A 25,760-nucleotide genomic window follows, 5' to 3' on the forward strand; every position below is an offset into this window, starting at 1 on the left:
CGTTTAAAATCATCATTTCGTAAGTTCTATGGTCGAGACAATGACCTTGTCAGCAAATACAATGTATCATTGAGTCAAATGCTGACTGACGTTTTTCATACTAATTGTTAGTCCATTTATATATATACTGAATTGACGACGGAATTTTCCGTTATTTCTCGATCATGACAAGGAACACTCGGCGAGTGTGATCGGCAGCAGGGGATGCTCACTCCACCATGGCACCTGATCCCACCTCTGATGTTTCGGAGGTCCGTGTTTGCTTTGCTCCTATTTTGTATTGTTTTATGGACTTTGAGATTGAATACTGTTCGTCATCTAGATATCCTTCCCTACTCCCCACCAAAATATTACCTGCTGTGAAGGAGAACCCTCAGATATATTGTTCTAAAAATACTCAAGTTGCTTAGAACAAAGTTGGATTCTAAAACTAAAGGACTTTACAAACATAATTACTATCCAAAAAAAGAGACATTCCTGCACATCATATACTATACACATATGGATTCAAGGATACAAATTTAAATCATATTATAAATATAGCCCTTTGATGAGATTGATCCACAGTTATGCTCTTCTGTGAAGTCGATATATCTATGGATTGACCACATCAAAAGGCCACATCTGTCATGTTATTTTTTTTTATTACAGATATTGACAAATCTACCACAAGTTTTCCCACCTGTCTTCTTTTTAACACATAGAAACTACGCAGACTAAAGATAAAAATAAATTTATCTATTTAATGTAATGTGATACAAGTTTTGTATCGATTTTTGAAAAATATATCTATGATGTTTAAATATAAAGTAGATCCTTCTTCAAGGTCTTTTATGTCTTACAAGTCCTTATTATTACAGAACATTATGATTATAAATAGAAGTTGAAGTATAATTAGCCGGGCTTATCGCTCAAAGAGCAATTGCCGGCTTATGTCATCCTGTTCAAGGCAGGAAGTCAACCCATAGTCGCCATTTTAAAGTTACGTACAAAAATATAGTTCTTACTCTCAACCGCTTTTGAGATATTACAAACGCTAAATAAAGCAACCAAAATAAAACGAAGTTTTATCTATATAAATAAACATTAGTAGTAATGACTTTGAAAACTTCAGTCCTAAGTCAAAGAACATAGTTCATTAGCGTAAGGATTTTTGATAATCAGTGTTATCGTAGTTCTCTACACATACGAGGAAAAGCAGGAGAGGGAACCAGACTGGCCTGTTTGTTTACATTCAGCTGCGGTACCAGATTAATTCTGATTCTGACAAAATCGGACCGTGGTATTAGGATTGAAAAACTCACTGTCAGTGTCTTATCATTTACATTGATAGTTTTAAAATAATTTTTTCATCAGAATATAAACGTGATTCATGTAAGAAATTCATTCTACTCTGTAAATGAGCCCGGCTCTCTGTACTTCTGAGTACTTTGATTTTTTTTAATCAAGTCATACTCTGTCTTGGCTATTTTGAATTCAGCACTATTGTTGTTTTACAGAAAATTATTTCCAGTTTTAAAAGCATTTTAAAGTCGATATGCAATTTAGAATCTTTAAATAGTAACTCAAGTCTATACATATGCTGTTATATACTTGATCATGCTATCAAGGTTTAGCTAACCAGAGAGCTTGGAACACATTAGAAAATAATATACAAATGTATTATACAATTTCTTATTTAAACATACATGTATATGTAACAAGAAAACATTGATGTAACAATCAATTGTCGCCCGGGAAATAAATAAAGTAAACAATGAAAATGAGTCTTGATCATCAAACCGCTTCGAGATATGTGAAAAAGACATGCGTGTAAATGATGGAGATAATAATCGAGAATATTTTAAAAACTTATAGTCGGATAAAAATCGAACAAAAACGATGCCCTATTAAACTTTATCAATTCCTCAAGTAAGTGTTGGCTGCATAAAATATATATGAAACCAGACACATGTATCACCTATTTTCAAACATGTATATCACTTTAAGAATATAAAACATGAACTGTGTCAAGTACGTTTTTATGCGATCAGTATAATTCGCTGTTCTGAAAAAGGGACCTGTCGTTTTTCGATAGTAAATGATAAGCAACTTTATGTATTAAATATGAAAAACTTATATATTTTTACAGATTCATAATATGAAAGTAAATATATTGTGTATCTAATTATATTTATAAAGGGAAAGAACATTCTGATTAACAATCTTTTTAATGTTTAGAAAACCTTTAATTCTAAATAACTTCTCCCACCTCAATCCCCATATACCAACACTTAAACTTATATGTACAGAGCAGCCAGGTCCTCAGGGCTGCAATAATATAATACAAAAATCATAAATGATATTTTATAGATAAATTATATACAAAAATCTGAGCTAAACATAAATATACAATAACTAGAGTTACACATACATTTAATTAATATATAGAGTTTTACACACATTATATACAACATCTCATTAAAATTCCGTGACAAAAAGAGACAATACAGCAACAACAACAACAACAACAAAGAGTCTGTATATCGAGGAAAAATTGTGGACATCTATAAGCCATGCTCTCGCATGATTAAAATAACAGCATTATTGAACTAAAGTAACTACTTCTGTCTTTACAAAGATGTCAAGATTTCTCTCTCACTCTCTCTCTCTCTGCTTTATGTACACACATGGAAGTGAAACTGTTTGTATCTTTGTAATACATATGTATTAGAGAACTTCGACGAGATATTTATTGCCCCTGGTTTCAGGGTTCAATAAAGTCTTAGGGTTGAAGTCGTAAATACAGAAATTTAGAATAGTATTCAAGTTCAATCAAATATCTATTCAAACAAAACAAACCAACAGCAGAGGAAACAATGACCTCTAATTTAAACATATCAGAGGTAGGATTATATGCAATGGAGGAGTGAACATCACTCGCCGACCGGTTAATCTGCCGTGTACTCCTTTTCATGATCGGGAAAACGGCAAAATAGTCTAACAGTTAGTATGAAAACATTACTTAGAATTGAATGCAATGATAGCTTGTATGTGTTGACAAGGTCTTGTGTCAACCATAGACCTTGCTAAATGATGACTTAAAACGTTGATATTCTTGTTTCGCCAACTTCATACGAAGAACATGCTTTTATGTATTAAATCAACTGGCAGACAATGTGGAACATTCTACTAAGCGATCTAAATTCACATCCCGGGGTCCTTAATGAACTAATTCATGTCTAAGTTAATTTTATACACCCTTTTTTTGTCTCCTCAGTTTGTCTGTGTTTCTCAACATGCTTTCTATCATAATTGAGCGTAATTTGATATTAGTCTGCAGCTTAAGTCTTTGATTCAAATACAAGGTGGTTGTCACGGCTCACAGTTCAATGGCAAACTGGCCGAGCTCTTCCTTAAACAAGTCTAATGTTTAAGTTTTCAGTTCATATCACTATTAAACGATGGAAATGGAAGACCTAATTATATATTTAGTACTTAATCGTCAAATTATAAAAAAAAAATGTTATTTCTCTTGACTTAAATTTGACTCCTTAAGGATTTAAATCAAAGTACTCAGGAGCACACAGAGCCGGGCTCATTTATAGTGTAGAATTTTGTTCATGAATCATACATTCACACTGTATTTACAAATAAATAAGAATTTCAGACTTTGGAAGAACAGACATTGGAAGAACATGTTACACAAACAATTAAAAACATAATAATGATACTTAGAAAATAAGGGCTTCAGTGAATATAATTATCTTATTTGAAAAAAAAATTCTGAAAAAAATATTTTAAAATAACAATATAAATGTTAAAGCATTTAGTATATGGGTCCTAATATCACGTTCCGAACTTATGAGGATCAGAGTTTACCTGGCACCGCCAAATGTACACAGACCAGTCTGGTTCCCTCTCCTGCTTTTCTTAGCTACGATTACACTGACCATCAAAAAACCTTACGCAAATGAACTATGTTGTTTGACTTAGGACTGAAGTTTTCAAAGTCATTACTTCTGATGTTTATTTGTATAGATAAAACTTCGTTTGATATTTTTTGCTTTATTTATCGTTTGTATTATCTCAAAAGCGGTTGAGAGTAAAGACTATATTTTTTCACGTAGCAACTTTAATTTGGCGACTATGGGGTGGACTTCCTGCCTTGAACAGGCTGACACAAGCCGGTAATTGCTCTTTAAGGACGCTCTAAACACTAAAGAGCTCTATTTATTGGGTAGTTTTATGCAGTTAGAGTGATCTGCCCTTAGATGTAAGATTAAAGAAATTGTTATTTACCGTTAATTACATGATTTATAATAGATTTAAATATTTTTAGCATTATATAAGACCAAGAGTAAGACATTTAGTTAATTATTTTAATTAATTTTCCCAATGTAAGTAAACAACAATGATTTCTGCTCACAAATAGTCCATTGTCTTTGAACATTTTTTCTGCGCAAATATAGCTCGTACCCTATGTTCTAAATGAATGAAAAAGTCTCAGTATGCATATCTTTATATGATATATTTTTCTCCGAGTCCAAAAAACAGTTTCTGTTAGTGTTTAGAGCTTCCTTAAGCAATAAGCCCGGCTAAAAATGATGAAAAGTAAAGGATTATACTGTTCCAGGTTCACATCTCAATCTTCAATATATTAAGGTGTCTTTTCACCCAGTAAATTCATATTATAACTTATAAGAAAAACACTTTTAAGGCCATTGTATCGACAATAGAACTTACAAAATGATGCCTTTAAAGAGACTACTGATGTTCTTGCTTCATCAACATGTTTGTCAATAACGTACCTATGTTTTAGAAATTGTTCATAGTGTCGTGATGAAAATTTACAAGATTTTAAAAGTTCTCATTCATTTTAATCGCTGTTTTGTTACTTCATGTTTTTTGCGAGTATTGATACTAGTATTTTAATGAAAGCTTTTTGATCCTTTATTTGATTAACAAAATAACTTTCCACGAAAAGCATTTTGAATTAATTGTCGTGTACTCATTATCTGAATTCAGTTAATAATTAGTAAACGACAATACGTAGAACATGCTCTTCCGCATCGAATCAACTGAGAGATATAACTGCAGGTGATGAAGATATATTACTGCATAAGTAAGGGAAGTTAATGATTGAAAAGTTAAAGTGATCATGTTTATCTTGAAGCTTTGCTGGTTAGGTAAAACAGATGTGTTAAACTCTGTGGTATCTTTTATTTCAAGATCAATAACTGTTGTTAATTGACAACACGCCTTCGATATATCTAATTATATAAATGTAGAATTGAGTTGACAGTGAATGTGTTTTTCTTCTTTTTACATAATTTTTTAAAAACAAATTCTGCTTCATATGAATACAAAAATAGGTCTGCTAATAACGGGGCAAAATTGATACATATGGGAATTCTGATAAATTGTTGGAAGACATGGTCTGCAAAAACCACAAAGATAAATGTCAATCAAAAACTCGAGCATCCTTTAAATATCAAATCATTTGAATTTCTTGTTAAAATATTTTTTACCAAATTTTAGATAATTTATGACGTAAAGCAAGATATGACAAAAGTCCGAGAACTTTCAGAACACCCTCGTATATATCTTCATCGGACAATTTCGGACAATTTCAGAACTTATCTAACCATACTTTTTTTTTTTACCTCAAAATCAAAAATGGTCCTTTTTAGACTATACGATGTTGTTATATTCGATTTCAGTGAGAAAAGTTTTAAGAAAATTACAACCAAACTTATCTTCTGAAAACTGTTATTAACAGTTTATGAATTATGATCTTGACATTTTCACTTTTTTGGAGATATTGCCCGAAAAAAGTATTATACACACACCAAATGTATGAATTAAGTATTTATATCTCGATTCATTGACCTTAAAATAGAAGGTCCTCTTCAGTTCAAAGGAATTAGTCAAATGAGATTTATTGTAAAAGTTTAACATTTTTTAAGATATATTTCCGGAAACAGGTGTACACACGAATACCCTCCCCAACTTCATATTTTAGAGGCCCGTGTTTGCTATGCTCCCAATTTCTAAGAATCCAATGAATTTTTAAGCTTGATTTTTGTTCGTTTTCTTCATATTCAACTTTCAGTGAAGTGGAAAAATATGTATCATGTATGTCTCACAGAATTGAACATATTTTTAAAATAAAAATTCTATTCACTTATCGCACGCTCTTTCATAAAGATGTGTTGAAAAGACATAATAAAAAAACTCATGCAGAATTGTGCTTTCACACCTTAAAAGTAATAAAACCGTGATATCACGTTTTCTACGATGATGAAGCTATCAGCTACACCTAGTTTTCAGGATTGGATTTTTTGCAAATATACCCGTACGAAATATGTGACAGTGTGTTCGGAACGTATTCTTATTTTCCAAGCAACGATTTGAGACTATAATGTATTTCGACTACTGAAAGACTAGTTCAAGGAAGACTGACACGAGGAAACAAGATAAACAGAACGACTGTGTATTTCGATATAGTCTTCATTTTCATACAATAACGTTCACAGAGTTAGCTGCAAATCTGTAGCTTGCTGGTCTGAAATAAAATTGGGATGATGACCAGAGAGCTACAGTGCCACCCATAGAAAAATGTTGTTTATGGCGCACATAAAGCTGTGCTCGACTCTTAAATCACCCTAAATTTTTACATAGCTAAATGATTTTAAAATATTTCTTATCGCCCGAATGGAGCAGTGTTTACAGCGTCTGCTCTAGAGTCGCGGGTAAGTTTCTCCTTACGTGGCGGGTTCGAATCCCACTTTGGGACTTGGCGATCGATCCTTCGGATGAGAACGTTTAAACCAAGGCCCGCTCCCGTGTTGCAGTAGGTGTTGGCACGAAAAAAATTCCATCACTGCTCAATGACCACGGGACCCGTGTTTAAGACAAAATTTTATAGTTTTCCACCGGCAGATGGTGGCGTCTTCATAGAAGTGAAAAATTCTTGAGTGGGATGCTAAATAAAAACCAATCAATCAGTCAATCAAATTATTCCTTTTATCCCTATTAAACTACTTTCATATTTGATATCTGCATGAAGCGTGTTGGAGAAAGTTATCTTGCTGCCCAAAATGATAAAGTACATGGACAAAGTTTTTGATAGTTGCAGTTTCAGGCCCATGAGGGCTATTTATACAATGGTTATAAGAAATTATTTGGTGAAAATAGTAAAAAGAAGCTATTAGGAATACATGTAGAGTGATATTTTGGGATGGCAAATTGAAAAACTAATGTACAATTTCTGAGTTCTTCTTAATGAATGATGCAAGTACATTACAAGAGAACTGCTGGAATTAGTTATATACAGACTAATATCAAAAATTTTGGTTTCATTTACACGAGAACTGCTGTACGAAATGAAATACATGAGATAACGTACATTTTTTTTAAATTTTAACTTTCACATTTATATCAAACAAGTATATACAAAAGTATATTCACATATAAATCTTCATTCATCAGAGTACGTATTATAGATAGCGTATACAGGTTTCAAATTTACATCAATGTACATCCACAAAGACATTCACATACACATATTCACATTTAGTTAAGCACATGTGAAATTTTTTTTTAATATAGGAAAGAAAAGGGAGGAGAAAAAGACAGAGAGAAAGAAAAGATCAGTAAAGAGAGAAAAACAAAAGCAAACAAAATATATAAGGGCATAGTGTTGTTTTAAATGTACAGTTGATATCTTATCCTTTAATTGTTTCTTCTACCGGACCAACCTTAAATACAAGACGATTCAGTATCATGGAACTACATTATTTATAAGTCAATATTTTTGGTTTCATCTAGATCCTTTATCTCCTTATGTGGTCTATACTTCTCTCCATGCTTTCTATCATGCTTGAGACTATTTTGATCTCAGTCTGTATATAACTAATTTCTAACTAACATGTCTGGCGTTCTCTTTGCCTTTTGGTTTCATTCATTTTCTGATGCCGCTGCTGAAGTCTTTGACAGATCTGATATGTTTCTTGTTTTCCTCACAGGATCCATTAATATAGTCTCTGAACTTTTAGAACCCAGTTATCATCGATTCAAATACAGCCACAGTGGTTGTCACGGCTTCTAGTTGGCCGAGCTTTTCTTCTAACAAGTCCAGTGTTAAAGTTTTCAACTTCTATCATTGGTTTTATGTGAAACAGTTTCAAAATTATGACCCATTAACTCGTTTATCCTAGCAATTGTTACCTTGAAAAAAGGTGCTCGAAGATAAAAAAAAAAATCTCCGATGAATATATATATTATTGTTTGTAAAAAATCTTTTACCTCTTATTCTGAAACGTCAAAACTAAAAAGTAGCGCGATTAACTGATTGCCACAAACAAAAATCATATTGTAAAACATTTTGAAGATGTCATTAACAGTATCTGTTTCTCTATTTTACTATATGGCAATTTTTCAGACCGCCAATCACTCGCACAACTTATTTACTGTTCAGAAAACACTAAGAGATGTAGGTCAAAATGAAAAAGAAATTATTTACAATGACAGAAAAAACCAGTGGCATCATATAACTCACAAACTTCAGGGTCCACACAAAAAATTATTTCATAGACAATCTGTATATGTTTTAAATATTATTTATTCTTGATCTGACGTTTATACATTTGATAAACAAACATTATATATAGTCTACTAAATTTACGAAGCGTGTATTCCAGGAGCTAAGGACGACGTTAAGTTGAAAAATACATGTATTAAAACGAGTTTTATTGTTTTAAAAAATCTTTTTACACCTTAATCATCTAGGATAATATAATTAGTGATCAGAGAGTCCTCGCCAATTTTCAAAATCATTTGATTCAGAAGTTGCAGTTCCAACTGGGCTTAGTTACGTCAAGAGTAACATGTAAAGTTTAAGTAACCTCTGGTGAATTTTTAAAATGTCACAAAAGAGCAATATTTTAGGTTTTAAAATTTGTAAATGAAATTTTACTAGTTAAGATAGCATTCGTTCAAAATGCAGACATGGGTTTTAGTTATTATAGTTAAAGACTAAAGTAAAAAAAAACATATTCGTTCTATCTCAAACATTTATGGAAAAATGTTGACTTTGACTGAAAATATTTGAGCACTGCAAAGAGCACGAAGCGTCCGATGCAGGAAACGTCTGGTACATTGATTGATTCAGTTACAAGAAGAGTCTCGTCTGGGATGTAACTTAACCGGCCTTGACCTTAGTGTTTATCAAATGTATAAACGCCAGATCAAGAATAAATAATATTTAAAACATATACAGATTGTCTATGAAATAATTTAGATCTGTAGGGCTTCAGGACATACGAATAAAGATTTTTATATGCAGATATTAACCCGGTAATGTTTCAATAATATAGTGCATTCTTTCATATGTTTGTGAATATTGCATGTGTAGCTGCAATGTGATGTTCAGTTTTTAATCCAAGAATCAAGAAACTTTCTATGGAGCAAAAGGAGATGGGTGAACTTGACGAGAGGTAAGCCCATAGCCCAACAAACATAAAGGTGAAAAATTATACCTCAATTATATCAAAATTTACTTAATATTTCATCTAACATTAAAGTGTACTTTATGTAAAATCTCTACAACTTGCACAAATCTCATGAAGATTGAAGTTATTTGCCTATGAAATATTATACACACACGGAAGAGGACAAAACGAGTATTTTTTCCACACCATAACACTATTTTTCGATATGAGTGGGTCTTCCCTCCATTTTTTTTGAAAGTTAATCCTCAAAGTTTTCACACAAACATATATATATATATATATATTGGTTTCCAAAATTATGGAGTAAAGACCCACTATACCTTATTTATATAAAAATCAATAATGAGAACTTTACTCTAAATACTAAATTCACAATTTGAATTTGATTTTTACATATCTGAAGCTAGTGGGCTTTCTGCACGCCAAGTTCACCCATCTCCTTTATTCAAAAACATCTAAATGAGAAAATGAAAACACTTGCCGTGATATTCAGATAAACTGACAACGTCTTTCAATAACAGTACATGTGTAATTATTTCTATTCATATGTCGACCCAAGGGAACTCGAAGTACAGAGTATGTCACATCTGTGTCGTTTATGGATATTTATGATCAGGACCAATTAACAGCTAACAAACGAGATCTACTTCAGCTTTTTCACCGTCCGATTTCCTTATTTATGTATTAATAATCCATCATCACCAGCGTATGGTGTTAATGTCTCCAAGCTTATTCGATTCTGAGAGAGCATACTCAGACTCTTTGAGTATGATTAATTTTGACACAGAGGACGGTTACTGAGAGATAAGTTGATGTAACAACACACTTTTTAAAGTCAGCATTTCGTAAATTCTTTGGTCGGTATAATGGCCTTGTTAGGCAAACCATTATTGCTATTATATAAATGCATGTATTCAATATTATTCAGCAAGATTTAAAACCTTATTATATTATTAAAAATGTATCACTCAGGACAAATAGCATATCTCTGTCTTGTATCTGGAGCTGATAACTTTACGAATAATGACTTGAAATATAAGTAGTGTTAAAAAAATTATGAAACGGCATAGGCGTAGTCACAGGGGGGGCAGCGGGGGCACTAGCCCCCCCACTTTCAGATGTGGGGGGGCAAGAGTATGTCTGTGCCCCCCCACTTTTTAAAAGAAGAACAAAATCACAGCTATTTTCCCTAACATTACCTTTACTATAGGAAATATATATAAAAGTTGGCCTCTACCCCCCCCCCCCCCCCCCCCCCCCCACCCACGAAATAGGATTTTCAAGTTTGGGTAACTTTCCCTTTTTTTTTTTTTTTTTTTTTTTTTTTTTTTTTTTTTTTGCTTGTCAAAGAATTTCTGGAGTTGAGCCCCCCCACTTGTAAGTTGTTTTATTTTTTTCTTTCTTTTCAAAGAATTTCTGGAGTTGAGCCCCCCCCACTTTTAAGTTTGTGACTACGCCTCTGAACGGTGAAATTCTTATTTTAAATTGAGGAAATTCAAATTTAAGTTATTCAAAGAGACTTCAATACCAATACTAAATCATGTAATGAAAGGCTTTGTTCTAATAGTAAATTTAAAAATCTTACTTCGGAATGAAATTTTACTTTATCTGTTAATTGAAGAGCAATCAAAGAAAGAGTACGATAAAACATTCCACACCAGGGGCTCCTCCATTTCAAACTAAACATTTGAGAAGTGACACCCTCCAAAAATTCCTTTGGGAATCTTCTCTAATTTTTTTCTCCTGTTTTCACATTTGTATAAAATATATCTTTTTATCATTAATTTGTTTTTGCTTTATTTCTTTTCTTAGCTTCACCAGAAAGATTACACAATTACTTATATCTGAATGCATACTGCTGTATGCGAAATGTAATAAAGATTAATCGTATTGTTCTTGTGGACGTAAAAAATGTTTGCAATCAGTAGTCCAGAGAACTCAAATGGGAACCAACCTGAGACCATTGATAGGTTAAATTTACGTTAATCTTACTCGTTTTTCGGTCAAAAGAGATCGTAGTAATACGTCAACTCAGTCCAGGGGTAAAATTCATTTGTCATTTCTAATCAGGCAATTTTAGACACCTCGTATTGTCAATCAATACAGGCTCTCTATACTTCTTGTCCAATTTTATGGCACATTTTATTTTCTTGTTATTTCGACGATTGCTATATCATACACAGTCAAGAAGATTTGCTACAATATCGCCATCTTCAATAATCAAGGTTTTCTGATCCACTCCGCTCAAAATATAGCAATGTGGGTCAGAAATCCTTAACCCAAGATGCTCTGAATAAATCCGTAAATTTCGATTAGCTGAAGTAAAAATTGATTTTGAACTATAACTACTTCAACGTGATCCATTGCTTTCACGTTTGACCTTTATTACAAATCTTTATATAATAAATCTGATGATATTAACTTTTCCACCATCAACTTAACTTATTATTGTAGCAATGTACCATAATCACCTGCATACAGCGTTTATGTATTCCAGTGACAATTACACACTGAATTGTCTACGGACTTTTAAGTTTTTTCCCGATCATGAAAAGGAGCATACGACGGGTGTGACCGGTCGGCAGGAGATGCTAACTTCTCCATCGCATCTGATCCCACCTATGATGTTTTTAGAGGTCTGTGTTTTCTCTGCTACCAATTTTGTCTTTTTTCAATGGACTTTTGAACTTGATGTTTGTTGTTTCGTTCTTAACACACATTGCTTGCTTTGGCCTGGAGATATACACCCATATGCAGGTGATAAGGGTATAATTCTACATAGGTAAGGGAAATTGACGATAGAATGTTAAAGTCATCATGCTCATCAAAAAAAGTATTGTTGGTTTGTTTCCATTAACGTGTTTTTCTTGTAAAATATCAAGATGTGAAACAAATATGTCAAATGCTATTTTATCTTTTATTGCAACGTCCCTGGGGTATATCGAGTTGGCACATGAATTGATTAACATGTGAAGTCCAACAGATTGATCTCCAGAAATTAACGCGATAGGTATTGTCAACCAAAAACCCGCACATCTTTTTCAAATAAACTTGAGAGTACTTGTGTGTGCAATCTGAATGTTTTTTTAACAAAATAATTTTGAAATGACCAATGACAAGTTGAGTAAATAAAAGAGAATTATCTTTATTGAAAACAAAATTCTTTGACGTCAAAAAGCCCGTGCTTTAATTTCTCATTGGGAAAGATGCATATAGCGTTATAAAAACTTTTTTAAAGTTTTGATGTTATTGATTTTGATAAAATTTTGTGAATTCAGATTTTCTGAAAAAGTGCCTTTTTCCAAAAAGTTCCGTGGAGCTTTATGTGTCCATTTTGATTTATGGACTTCTCAAATATTTTGTGGTACAGTACTTTTGAAGTTTCTCCTTCGCTACTGTTAATATCAAAGTTAGGAGTAAAGAAAGAGTCTTAGTGGAACATTTACTGGAACCCACTTTTTTGTACGGATTTGTATAGTTTAGGAATTCAGTATAGGTATGGTTATTCTGTCCATTTGATTGTTGGGAATATTGAACTACTGTAGTATTTAAAACCGTCATATGATTTTGAAGATATGAAATTACATGTATGGGTGAAAGTTGGATTACCACTTGTAGAATTAAACCCCAGTTCCTCTAAAATACAATCAAAATAATAATACTTCCAAAATAGGCTATCCTGTAACTAGTCCGAAATATTTTACGTTTCCAATGTGATCTTCACGACTTTGATATCTGACTGTCATGAAAACGGGCGTCAAAACAGGCGCCATTATGAAAAGCGGGTTTTTGCCGCTCCCAAGTGAACTCGATTTTCGATACTTACAAATCGAATTAAGCGCACGACAAATTTATAGCATAATGCTTATAGTTCTCAACAATATCCCTTTAACGATATTTCAATACAGGTTTCACAAGATTTCAAAATAGGAAAAAAAAAAAAAACCTAGACAGTTTAATAAAATGTTTTGTTTTTTTTACCAGATTCTTTATGTTACAAAACAAACAATATAATAAAAGCAATTTTGGTAAGTACGATTAGATCATACTGTTGATAAGATAAGTTCGAAATTTAATTCGGTTTGCGTGTATTGAAAATCGACCCGAATTTGAGACGGCTAATTTTCACTTTTCATAATGACAACTGTTCTGACGTTTTCGTGACATGTCAAATATCAAAATCTTGAAGGGAAAAAACGCCTGCACACCTTCAAATATTTCGGACTTTTTTTTTTGTTACCTGCATTGTCACTTGCTTTGAAGGAGAAACATTGTAAAACAATGTTTGACAAAATTGAATACTTTAGGGTGTGCCATGATTTTAGGTAACGCAATTTGGGCGAAATCAAGTTCAGTGACAAAAAGTGTAAATTACATCGATTTTTGTACTTTTGTCGTCTTCTGTTAATAAATTAAGATCCACTTTATTTCTTTTATCGTCTTCTTTACTGAATCTTACTTTGCTTTTTTTAATTTGTGGATCCTTTTTTTCTGGTCGATGTCATCTTTGATTTGTATTTTCGTTGTCCCCATTCTTAAGACACATTTTGATTTTCATTGATGGTCTTTTTATCTGATTAAGGCATATATATTTTTTAGTTGTATTTTCGTTGTATTCTTTTACCGAGACAAACTTAAGGGGTTTTGTTGAAGGAAGAGGGAGGTGTGATTTCTCCTTGTGAAGCCCATATTGTAGTTGTATATTGAATGTGGTCCTTACCATTCCGACGTCTTTTCTTCAATGTGAACTTTTTTGTATATCTTTACATTTGTGGTACTGTGAGCACTGAGCTCACTTAATGATACCCCATCTCCCATTTGATTATATTGGCAAAATCCACTTTAATTTATTCTAGGAGATCCAAAATAAGTGTCAGATCAAAAAGGAAAATAGGAGGTGTACAAGGGCGTTATGTAATAAATAGTCTGTGAAAGAAACATTTAATTTTATGCAGTGATATAAGTTGAGTTGCGAATAAGAGATGGGTGCCCTTCAGTTTAATAGAAAGATTGGCAATGTCCATGTTTTGCTATGGGAGATCCAAAATATGTGTAGCATCAAAAGTAAAATAGAAGGTGCACAATGGTACTATGTAAGAAAGATTCTGTGAAAGTATCAAGAATTTCATTCAGTGGTATAAGAGGAAATGCGGATAAGAGATTGGTATCCCAAAGTGTAACAGACGGACGTACAGAAAGACGGACGGACATCCCGATCACTATATACCCTCCGACTTTTGAAGCTGGGAGTATGAAAACAAAATATCACTGAAACATTCACAAATAGCTTGCACATATGTGTCTCAGGTAGATAGGTTATTATTTTCCATAAATATTTTTATTACTTTGTATAAATAGAGTTTTTTACTACAACGAAGACAATAATAGCACCAAAAAATCAAGCTCTCTGGATCAGCAATGCTGATAGAACTGCTGTTACAATAGTTAATCGCCACGCAAAGGGTGTATTATCAGAAAATGGAGTGCATATGCTTGTTTGTTTTTTCATAACTCAGTTCAGAAACAATAAAAATCCTCTTACAAGTCTCAACAGCTTGCTGTCTTCTGGTGGCTGGTGTTCTGATGATTACATTAGGAAGTCGTGTTTTAATATCTCCAGGTTATTAAAAACCGTGCCTTAACTGCATCACATATTTCACACTTAAGGAACCATACAAACGCCATTGAATTCCAATCTAATACTATAAACACTTCTATTTAATATAATGCACACTCCTGGAGAAATATTGTATAATTTATATTTCATATAGTAATATATCCGATCATGAAAAGCCATTTCATTACTTTGTCGATATGAAAGTTAATGGCGATCGATTTAATTTGACGTGGAATGAAATAAGAGAATTTCTGACACTGGGATCTCTGATAAAGTCTAGAGATTGATCACCAATCGTACTATAAGATGTAGTACTACATCACCGACGAATGCTCTCCCGAGTTTCTAATGGTCCTAAAGAAAACATTGAAGATTCCAATCACGTGTCCATTGCTTTATGAAGTTTTTACATCCTTTCTATCTCTAAGCGTATCTTTGCTTAGCCTTAGACATCTCAACGATAATGCATTTAAATGTTAAATCATACGGAAAGGGCCGACTAATATAATAGGCTTAGTCAATGGAATAACGGGAAAAAGACGCTTTAGGATCTAACACCGCGGCTTTATCTCTTCAGCCAGAAATTAGCTTTGGACATTCAACAGTGAGGGAGAATCAACGGCTGATTTATGAAAAACTTGAATTTTCATATTGGAAACAATGAATGTGAGTAGAAATGACACAATACAATCGGCACCTCAGATCTCAACATTTTTACAATCGCTCTTCATCGTGATGTATTCGTTTATTATAGTGATTGCAGTTGGGGGAAACAGTGTCGTGTGTTATTTGGTGTATGCTTATAAGCGGATGAGGACGGTGCCAAACTACTTCATCGTCAATTTAGCCTTAAGTGATATTATAATGGCGATTTTCTGCATTCCCTTCACGTTTGTGGCCAATCTAATGCTTAATTATTGGCCATTCGGAGAGTTAATGTGTCCAACAGTATGTTACCTTCAGATTGTCTCTGTATTTGTGAGTGCTTACACACTTATGGCAATGAGCGTAGACCGATATATAGTGATTGTACATCCGTTTAAGAAGAGAATAACTACAGGCTATACCTTATTTATCATTATTATCATTTGGATTTTATCTCTTTCTATCCCTATCCCCACATTGTTCAATGCCCGGATCGAGTATTATTCGAACACGAGTGGACAGTGCCTAGAGATTTGGGAGGGGAACGAGAGAGGGCGGTACGCTTACAGCGTGGGGATCATGGTCCTACATTATTTTGCCCCGATGGTGGTCATGATGTTTTGTTACACGACAATCAGATATCATATATGGCTAAAACATAATCAGAAAGACGACCAGAACAAGAGGCGGCTACAACTGGCGTCGGCCAAACAAAAAGTAAGTGTGATGTATGATGTATAAAGATGCATTAAAGCAATGTACAATGTTGTCATATTTTGTCACGTTTAACACTGTTCTTTACAATTCATTGTAAACCATGCTATTCAACTCGTAAAATTTTTTCTTAATGTTTTAAGAATTCTTTAAAAAAAAAAACAGATTGGAAGTCCTGAGGAAGTTCTTATGCGACAGTCATGTGTTACAACACTACAGCAGTGAAGATAAGGAATATTGAAAATTAAAAAAAATATATACAAACAATATAAATCCAACAGGGCATTCAAATGCACACGCAGAAATTTCAAATGTAGGATCAAGTATCTAGGAGAAAAAAAGCCTCCCTTTAATCGGTTACACCCACCCTGAACCCTATGACTGATCAAGTAGACGGGATTCCCAGTCAAAATTAATTTAAAACTAGAGGTACTGTGAGCAATGAGCTCACTAAATGATACCCCCGCCTCCCATATGATTATAATGGCAAAGTCCATGTTTTGCTGTGGCCGGGAAACCCCAAATATGTGTCGGATCAAAAAATAAAATAGTAGTTGCACAATGGCAATATGTAATAAAGATTCTGTGAAAGTTTCATTAAATTTCACTCAGTGGTGTAAGAGGAGTTGCGGATAAGAGATGGGTACCCCAAAGCGTAACAGACAGACGGACGGACGGACATACCGATTACAGTATACAATGTACCCTCCCACTTTTCAAGCGGGGGGTATAACAAAGACCATAAAATTAGTATAAGAGGGTCAGCCAAAATACGACCCAATGATAGGTCATACTTACAAACAAGATCATCATAAAACTATAGAATTAACGAAATACTGAGATATCAACTTGTATGTGAAAAGCTTGTCTAGTTTAAAAAATGAACTTACTTGTAATATAGATTAAATTTAATAAAGTATTATTTTTTTAAAAAGCTCCATGGTCCAAAAATAGAAAAAAATCATTTTATATTCTGACAGGTATTGTGTCAGGTTTTAATCTACATATTTTAAGGTAATTAGCAATGCAGATTAAAATACATTTGTATGTTACATTCATATTTTTGTTAAATTACAGGCATCCTGATAAAGTATACAAAAATTCATGATAGGAATCATAATGTATAAAAGCTAAAAGCTTATTTCCAGTGGGACTATGCTAGCTACTGATTCCCTAAATGCGTAATAAATATTTAATTAGATAATGCTTTTATGTTCAACAATAAGAGCAATATGGAAAATTGTTATCTGTTTGCATATGATATATATATAATATACATGTACATTGTATGAATAGGGAGTTTCTGTAGATAATCGAATTTTGATGCAATCGCAATAGGTCTTTGAAATAATTTTCTTTGTACAATTCCTTTCATAGTATGGACTTTCCTGAAGCTATGAACTTGCATAGGACTTTATTTCTAATCGAATACAAAGTAAGCATTGGAAATCATGTAAAATCATGCAAACTATAATGCCATCTTTTGGCATTATTTATACAGCAGTGTTCTTTCTCGGTGCTACATTTTGACAAAACCAATATGAGTATGGTAAATGTGCACAGTACTTGGAAAAATACACATCTTTAAGAAGTCACCTTTCACATATGATATTTAATACATATTAAGGTTATGTCATTTTCTTGAATGATGTTGCGTTTCATTACAAGAAAGATGTGACCTTAATTTGTGCGAAAACCCATTTGAGTTTAAAAAGTGCGCGGAGCTGGAAATGCCTAGTTATCTTTATTCTATTATTTGTAATTTGTCCCCCACTGAAAGTGAGGGTATTAATTTCGGTCTGTCTGTACGTCTGTTTGTGGTTCTGTCTGTCTGTAACACTTTCGTTTCCACGCGATATATCGAGAAACCTTTGATCTTTTTCAAAGAAATTTTTAAATAACTCCCTATAGCCTAAGAAAGCCTTACAAATTTGATAAATTTTCACAAGTGAATAATAAAACAAAGTGTATTCACATATCTGATCATAGTAGAACTCCACCCTTCATCCAGAACTACAACCTAAGGGCCACAAATTTAACAATTCTGGAAGAGGCACCATTGCTCATTATAACCAAGCAATACTTTCTCTGCTAAAACCTCAAGAATAGATGATTATTTGGAATACTCAAATTGAATGTAATTTTTACTGTATGACCGTCTTGACATAAGAATCCCCGACCAAGGGGTGTCAAATTTCACAATTTTAGAAAGAAGCACCTTTTTTCATCAGATTTGTGCACTTGATTTTCTGCTTAGTGTACAGAAAGGAAGATTTTTAAAAGAAATTATGCAATTGCACTATATGATCAATAGGGCCCCTGAACTTTTCAGGGGTTATGCACTTGAGGGACAAAAACTAGAAAGCAATACATCAACTGAGTGATCTTAAAACTTTAAGAAAGTTCACAAAACCCAGATTGAAATATTTTTGGGAAGAACAATAACATTGAAGGGGTAAGGAGAGGGGGAGGGGTCTTTGAATAAAAAATTCTCTTCAAGACTTCTCTCAAATAAGAATAACAAGGTGGGCGAGTTAAAGACGGTGATTTCCTTTCTACGTTACCTATTCTCCATGTTTTGGAAACACCTTGTGTGAGAAATGTGTTAAGTGCATACATGTTTTATACCCCACATAGATGAAGTTATAAAGCTGTTTATTTAAAGCATGCATACCAGTACACCCTCTCGTACAGAATCATTGATTTCAGAGCGTACTGGGTACTATAATAATACCCTTCAGGCAATGATATAAACTGAGTTACACATTAAAGTGTACATAGAAGTCGTGTCTAAACCGTTCATAAAGTTCAATCATTCTTAACTGATAGGCATTTGAAAAAAAAAGAAGAATTAAAAAAAAGGAAATTTATGTTGTATATTGACAAATGCACGGAAGGTTTAATGGCTTTAATTATCAATAACAATCGATTAAGCCGTCATCATAAAAACACAATTTGTTTACCCTCCCTCTCCTTCTTGCTTTACGGACCATAAGGAGGTGTAATCAGGTAAAACATCTTGTTAAAACTTCCTGCATTAAATTTTCTGCAGAGAGTTTGGAGTTGTCGGAGAGTAGGCTTGCTTCGTGCAAATCGGTCATTAAGCTTCCGACGATCTGAAATAATAGGTGTGTATAATAATTCTTCTGACTTCACATTAAACCTCCCCGATCGAGCATTAAGATATGACTGATATGAAAACTTGTGCTAGAAATATTCTCTTTTTACCATAGAAAATCATGAACAGAGCCTCTATGGAGTTTCGTGTTCTGTTTCTTTTTTTTTTCTTTTTTAATTTTTTTCTACGTCTTTTAAAATGTCTTGATGTGCTGTTGGTAGCAGTAGACACCTGAGTATTCCCTGACATGCTCAAATTTAATCATACTTTTTTTGTTTTCATTTAAGAAAGTAAATCAAATGATTTTTAATAGTTTCAGGCGTCTTTTTTTGTATTTATATGAAGCAGAATTTATTCAAAAACTTGTACATGAGAAGAACACACGTACTGTGTCCTTCATCTCTACTTTTAGATAAATCGACGTATTACCAATTACATGTAACAATAGTTACAAATGTACTTCCATTCATATGTCGATATATCCAAGTGAACGTGATGAAAATAATTCCATTGAGTCTGGCACATATTTGGATTTTTTACTAGAAAAAGGACGTTAATGGTAACCTAACAACAAATCTGTATTAAAAAACGTGATGACTTCAAGGTTTCTAATAACTTTCTATCATCAGCTTCCCTTACTTGTGTGGCAGTATACCCATTGCACCTGCAAATGGGATATATGGCTCCCAGTTGATCCAATGAGTGCAAAAGAGCATACAAAAATTTTCTATAAGGAGACAAAATATCATTGACAAACACCTCGATGACACAAGCCTTTTTTTAAAAGTCATCATTTCACAAAGTTCTATGTTCAATACAATAACCTTTCTTTAAAAAGTATCCTTAAATCGAATTCTTTGTAACTTATTCATATTAATTGTTATATCATAATTTAGACATTGAGAAAGGATTCAGGATGGGTGTGACCGGTCGGCAGAGGATGCTCCCTCCCCAATGGTATCTGATCCCACCTCTGATGTTTTAAAGGTCTGCCTTTTTCTCTGCCCCCGGTTTGTACAGTTTCAATGGGTTTTTGATCTTGACCTCTTTTCGTTATCTCCATTTCTTATTGTAATGAATTTGTCAAGAATTTTTTTTCTTTTTCTTATAGTTTTAATTACATTGCAAGCAGGTTTCTCTGCTGTAACAAAGTACAATACCTCACTTAGTCCAATGTATCAATATGTCTTTAATGACTTAGGTTCCAATATGCTTATATTGGTCAATACCTGAAGTCAAATTAATCTTGCAAATATAAACTAGGTTAGACATGCCCAAAAGCATATTGGATCAATAGCAATCACAGGAAAAACAAAATCATTCATTGAATGTGGAGGTTTGAGAAATGTGACGACCGCTAACACAGCTGCATGAATGTCAGTGTTAGGGAAATGTATTGTTTTGATCGGGCTAAATGTAGTAATATGGATGAAATGCCAGTACCTTTGAGTACCATTATTTATGGTAATGCACCACTACACTTGGTAAAATATTGGTTCTTATGAGAACTAATGTTCATGAAATGAAAGATATGAAGATAACGAACAGTATTAAAGAACAAAGTCTATAAAACTATACAAAAAAGGAGCAGAGCAAACATGGACCTCCAAAACATCAAAGGTGGGATCAGGTGCCATGGAGGAATGAGCAACCCCTGCCGACCGGTCACACCCGCCGCGTGTTCCTTGTCATGATCGGGAAACAACGGAAAAATCCGTCGTCAATTCAGTTTATAAATAATGGATTAACAATTAGTATGAAAAACGTCAGTCAGCATTTGACTCAGTGATAAATTGTATTTGCACACAATGCAAATTTATATTTGCAACATTTATAAGCATAGTTGAATACCATAATTGGTCAGTATAGTTCTTGTAAAATATAGGTTTTTTTCTGAGTGTCAGTGTTATAAATACCTACCATTAGCAATCTAGGTCAGTAGTGGTAAAAGGTACGACTTTCTGAGGCTTAGCCTTCTATCATATACATTAAGATTGATTGATATCGTAGTTTTCAGCAATAACCAAGGAGGCGAATAATACGTCGGAAAAAGTAATACACACTTGACCTAGCCGTACCTAAATCTTCTAAAGCAAAAAGATTTGCATTAGTAGAAAGAAAATCTCTCCTGGTGCATTCTCATACTGGGAAAACAATTTTTTTCAGATGGCTGACCATTCTTTTATTTTTAATACCCGTATACTTTTTGTATCAATAGTGTGACCAATCATATTTATGGGATGAAGCATGTTAGTTGCATTGGCTTGTCGGTCACATGGACATTGAGTTACAGCAGTTTCTAAGCCTAAAACTACTGAAAACCACTTTTGGAGTTAATATCTACTAAATTTTAGAAATAGCCGTGGTATAACTAGTTTTTACTAGTCCCTTACGGTGAACTGGTGAAATCTGAGAGGACTATACAGAAATGACTATACGGAGATGACTAGTACACTGCTAGTACAGTTTGTAGGACCGTTCTTGTCCTTACGTCTGCTAATCAGTCTAACTTGGTTTATTCGGGAGGCTTGCATACCGAAATATTGAGCGATTTTTTGCATGTCCTGACGAGTTACAGATCAAGTTCGTTTATATGATTTTTGACGGAATTACGACCGATATCGCTCGGGATCTTTTTTTTTATTTTTGCTTTCCACTGATAATGCTTGCTAAAGATTCTTTCTGTAATTTGCATTTTTTAAATAAACATGCAAATTACCAATAGTAGGTCAACCTGCCTGCGTAACTCTATCGATTGTTCATTACACATTCATTTTTTTTAAAGAAATACATTACACATGGAAGCGTTTCAGGGTTATTGTTTTATCAAGTCTGCGGGGGATGATAAGATAATTACTCTGACACATAGCTCAAATATTGTAAAAAAGCTAATAGAGATCATATTATCATTAAAATCAAACACATTTCAAAAGATAAAAAAAACCCAACAAAACATCAAGCAAAAGCACCCTTTTCAAGAAAATGGCATGTTTAATGATGCAATTGCCGATCTCTTCCATTTGTATCGCGTAATTTTTTTTCATTTGTATCGTGTATTTCTCTTATTTACTGTATATTTTATTTGTATTGTATAATTTTCTGTTTTTATCGTATTTCTATTTATATTCTCTAACTGTGGCCTTCATTTCGACATTCAGATCTAATTAGAATGTTTATCAGTTATTCGTTCATATGTCGACCCGATATACCACAGTGATCTATAAATAAAGGATATAAAAGAGTCTAGAGCATCTGTTTAACGTTTGGATGTTTTACCGACTTTAGATGTTAATGACCAAATATGTGACAAACGACTTCATTAGTTTTCTTATCATACCTTTCTGCTATCACCTATATAGGGTGTTTTAGCTCCATATCTATAGCTTGCTGGTCTGATAAAATGGGTATGGACAAACAGAGAGCAACAGTGCCACCCAGGGAAGAGATAGTACAGATGTATATTTAATGCACACAGAGAAATGCATTATACCTCGATTTATTCCTCCGTATATTTTAAAGTACCATTTTAATATATTACTGACCTTGTGTTTCTAACATATTCTTTCATTATTTCTGCATCAAACCGTTGTTAATAATTAACCTTAATGTGTCTGAAATTGAGACCATCTCAAATTTTGCCTATTTATACTGCCATTTTGAATGGGAAGACTGGCCCAACTCACTTCACTTCATGCGTGTATCTACTATAAAATGGTAGTTGATAGAGGTCAAAGGAATTATTTTGGCATCAAGCTTTTTTGCAGTTAAGGGAAGAATTTGGAGAAATAAATCAAGAACCGAGACCAGTTTTTATTTGCAGTAATTACTAGCATACAGTTTTCTCTATGGATGGCACTATAGCTCTCTGGTCTTTCAATATTTATTCAGTGCTGCAGCTAGCTCTTACAAAGGTTTACTTCAGTTAACCATAGTAAGTAGTTGATACATTGATTTACTAAGAAATTTTACTTAAAACGTTTGAGATTTTAAAGGTAAAAATCCCTTAACTGTCTTTAAATAGAGGCGGGCTACTGACAGATAAGTTGATGTTACAAGAATTTCAACAATCTCGTTTAAAGTCAGCATTTCCAGGTTGTTATAATGACTTTGACAACATATACTCTACCTATCATTGGGTCGTATTGTAACTGACTTGTTAGGCTTTTTTTTTTAAATACTGACTTCGGCATGTTACGTTTACCTTATCAATGCATAGGGATCACCATTCGACAGGGGAGGTTTACTCCTGCTAGGCACCTGACCCCACCTCTAGAATTTCCAGGGGTTCGTGTTTATGCCTTCTTTATAGATTTTTATTGGTTAAAGTTATTTTTTCAATTACTGTTCATCATCTTCAACATTTTCAATTCACTATTAAAAAGAAGAAATTGCAAATATTATGATAATATTCAATTTAATTTAAGATTTCCATTTAATATAAAATGAAATAAATTTGCAAATTACAGAACAGAAGTGGAAAATTCAAGAAGACACATATGGAACTTCAATTCAATTCACCTTATTACGTAAGACATACATCTTATTGAATACAATATAAATTTCTAACATATAACCAGTAAAGCATATCGCAGGGTTTTTTTAACAGTCAGCATAATAATTATACAATCAGTATCATGATGATGGAAAATGTACAAACCATTTTTTTTAAAATTTGTTTATAAGGCAGTATGACATTCATTACGTAAGATTCAAGCATGGTACAAAAACTTTCCTAATTTACAAAGGTCCTTAACATTATGTGCAAATAACAATTGTATGAATTTAAACATAGATGGTTTTTCCCAGTAGAATTTTTTAATATATTTCACTCGTAAACCCTTGTATCGTGGACACTTTAAAACAAAATGGAATTCGTCTTCAATTTCAGATCTACAAAATTCACATATTCGGTTTTCCCGAAAGATATTTTTATGGCGTCCACTTTCAATAGCTAAATTATGTGATGATCGACAGTCTTATCTTGCTAATTTGCTTTTTATAAATGGAAGGAATAGGTTTTACCAAGTAACATTGCAGTGTGAAGTAGTCAATAATGTTCTTAAATAACGTACATCTAGATGAACTTTTGATATCAGCAAGGAGATTTTGTACATCGTTGTCAATAATTCTTTGCTTTATAATTGAGAAATGGCTGTTAAAACTAATTCTTTCTTTGTCAGTCCACATATATCCTAACCCAATTTCGAATAATTTATCTTTAATATCGGAAGCCCAGTTCGTGATCTTGTTCATTGGTTGTTCAATTTCCTCTAACATTTTCTCATAACATGATCTCAAAATACAGTTCTTACTTTGTAATATTTTGAACCAAAATTTCAAATTCGGAATAGTCGTATAGTCTTCATAGGCAGTCTACCTGTTTCGAAATATATCATAGACGTATTTGTGTTTTTTCTAACATATAAAACATTCTTAATGAATTCTAAATGTATCATCTCAATATCACATGCATTGTAGTTTCCCCAAACTTCACAGCCATAGTTCAGTATGCTACTGACATATGTATCCAAAAGAGAGAACATAGTTTCAGTATTTAAACTCAATTGACTAACCTTAGATTTTAGACAGAACATTGCTTTTCTACCTTTACAGGCCAATTGCTTTTGAGTTACGTTAAAATTTCCATTGTAGTTCAGTAGAACACCGAGATACATAAATTTATCTACAACTTCTATTTGCTCATTATCATGCACTTTCCCCCTATTTCTAAAAACAACAATTTTAGTTTTCTCAACATTAATGGTCAGATCCCATTTCGAGGCATAATCATACAAAGTATTTAACATTTGTTGCAGTTCTTGTACAAATTCAGCAAAACAGACCATGTCATCTGCATACATCAAAGTAAAAGGATTCAATTCTTGAAGTTCAAGGGTAACATTAACGTTTTTTTATGAACTCAGTTTCAGAATCGTTTACATACAATGAAAAAATGGATAGGTGACGTGACAGAACTTCTCCTTGTAACAGCCCTAAGGAATTTTCAAAAACCTCTGCAATCATTCTTGTTGATTTGACACAGGATTTCATATTCTCGTACATAGCACGTATAACATTTAGTAATTTCCCTTTAATTCTGTACATACTGAGTTTTTTTCCAAAGCTTAAAACGTTCTACTGTTTCGAATGCTTTTTTAAAAATCTATAAAGC

At 33.1% G+C, this 25,760-nt stretch overlaps 1 protein-coding gene across 1 annotated transcript in view; it reads left to right on the top strand.

Moving 5' to 3' along the window:
• The first annotated feature begins 15,346 nt into the window (after positions 1 to 15,346).
• The window catches only part of LOC134248935 (RYamide receptor-like), a 46,712-nt gene continuing 36,298 nt past the window's right edge, over positions 15,347 to 25,760 (top strand). The window contains exon 1 of the mRNA XM_062731320.1: positions 15,347 to 16,473. Within this exon, the coding sequence (XP_062587304.1) occupies positions 15,772 to 16,473 (702 nt within the window). The 5' untranslated portion in view covers positions 15,347 to 15,771. The remainder of the gene's footprint in view (positions 16,474 to 25,760) is intronic.

The sequence above is a fragment of the Saccostrea cucullata genome, unplaced genomic scaffold, assembly GCF_032062105.1.
Source record: "Saccostrea cucullata isolate Sc308-1 unplaced genomic scaffold, CSIRO_AGI_Scuc_v1 ctg1780, whole genome shotgun sequence".
Classification (NCBI taxonomy): Eukaryota; Metazoa; Mollusca; class Bivalvia; order Ostreida; family Ostreidae; genus Saccostrea; species Saccostrea cuccullata.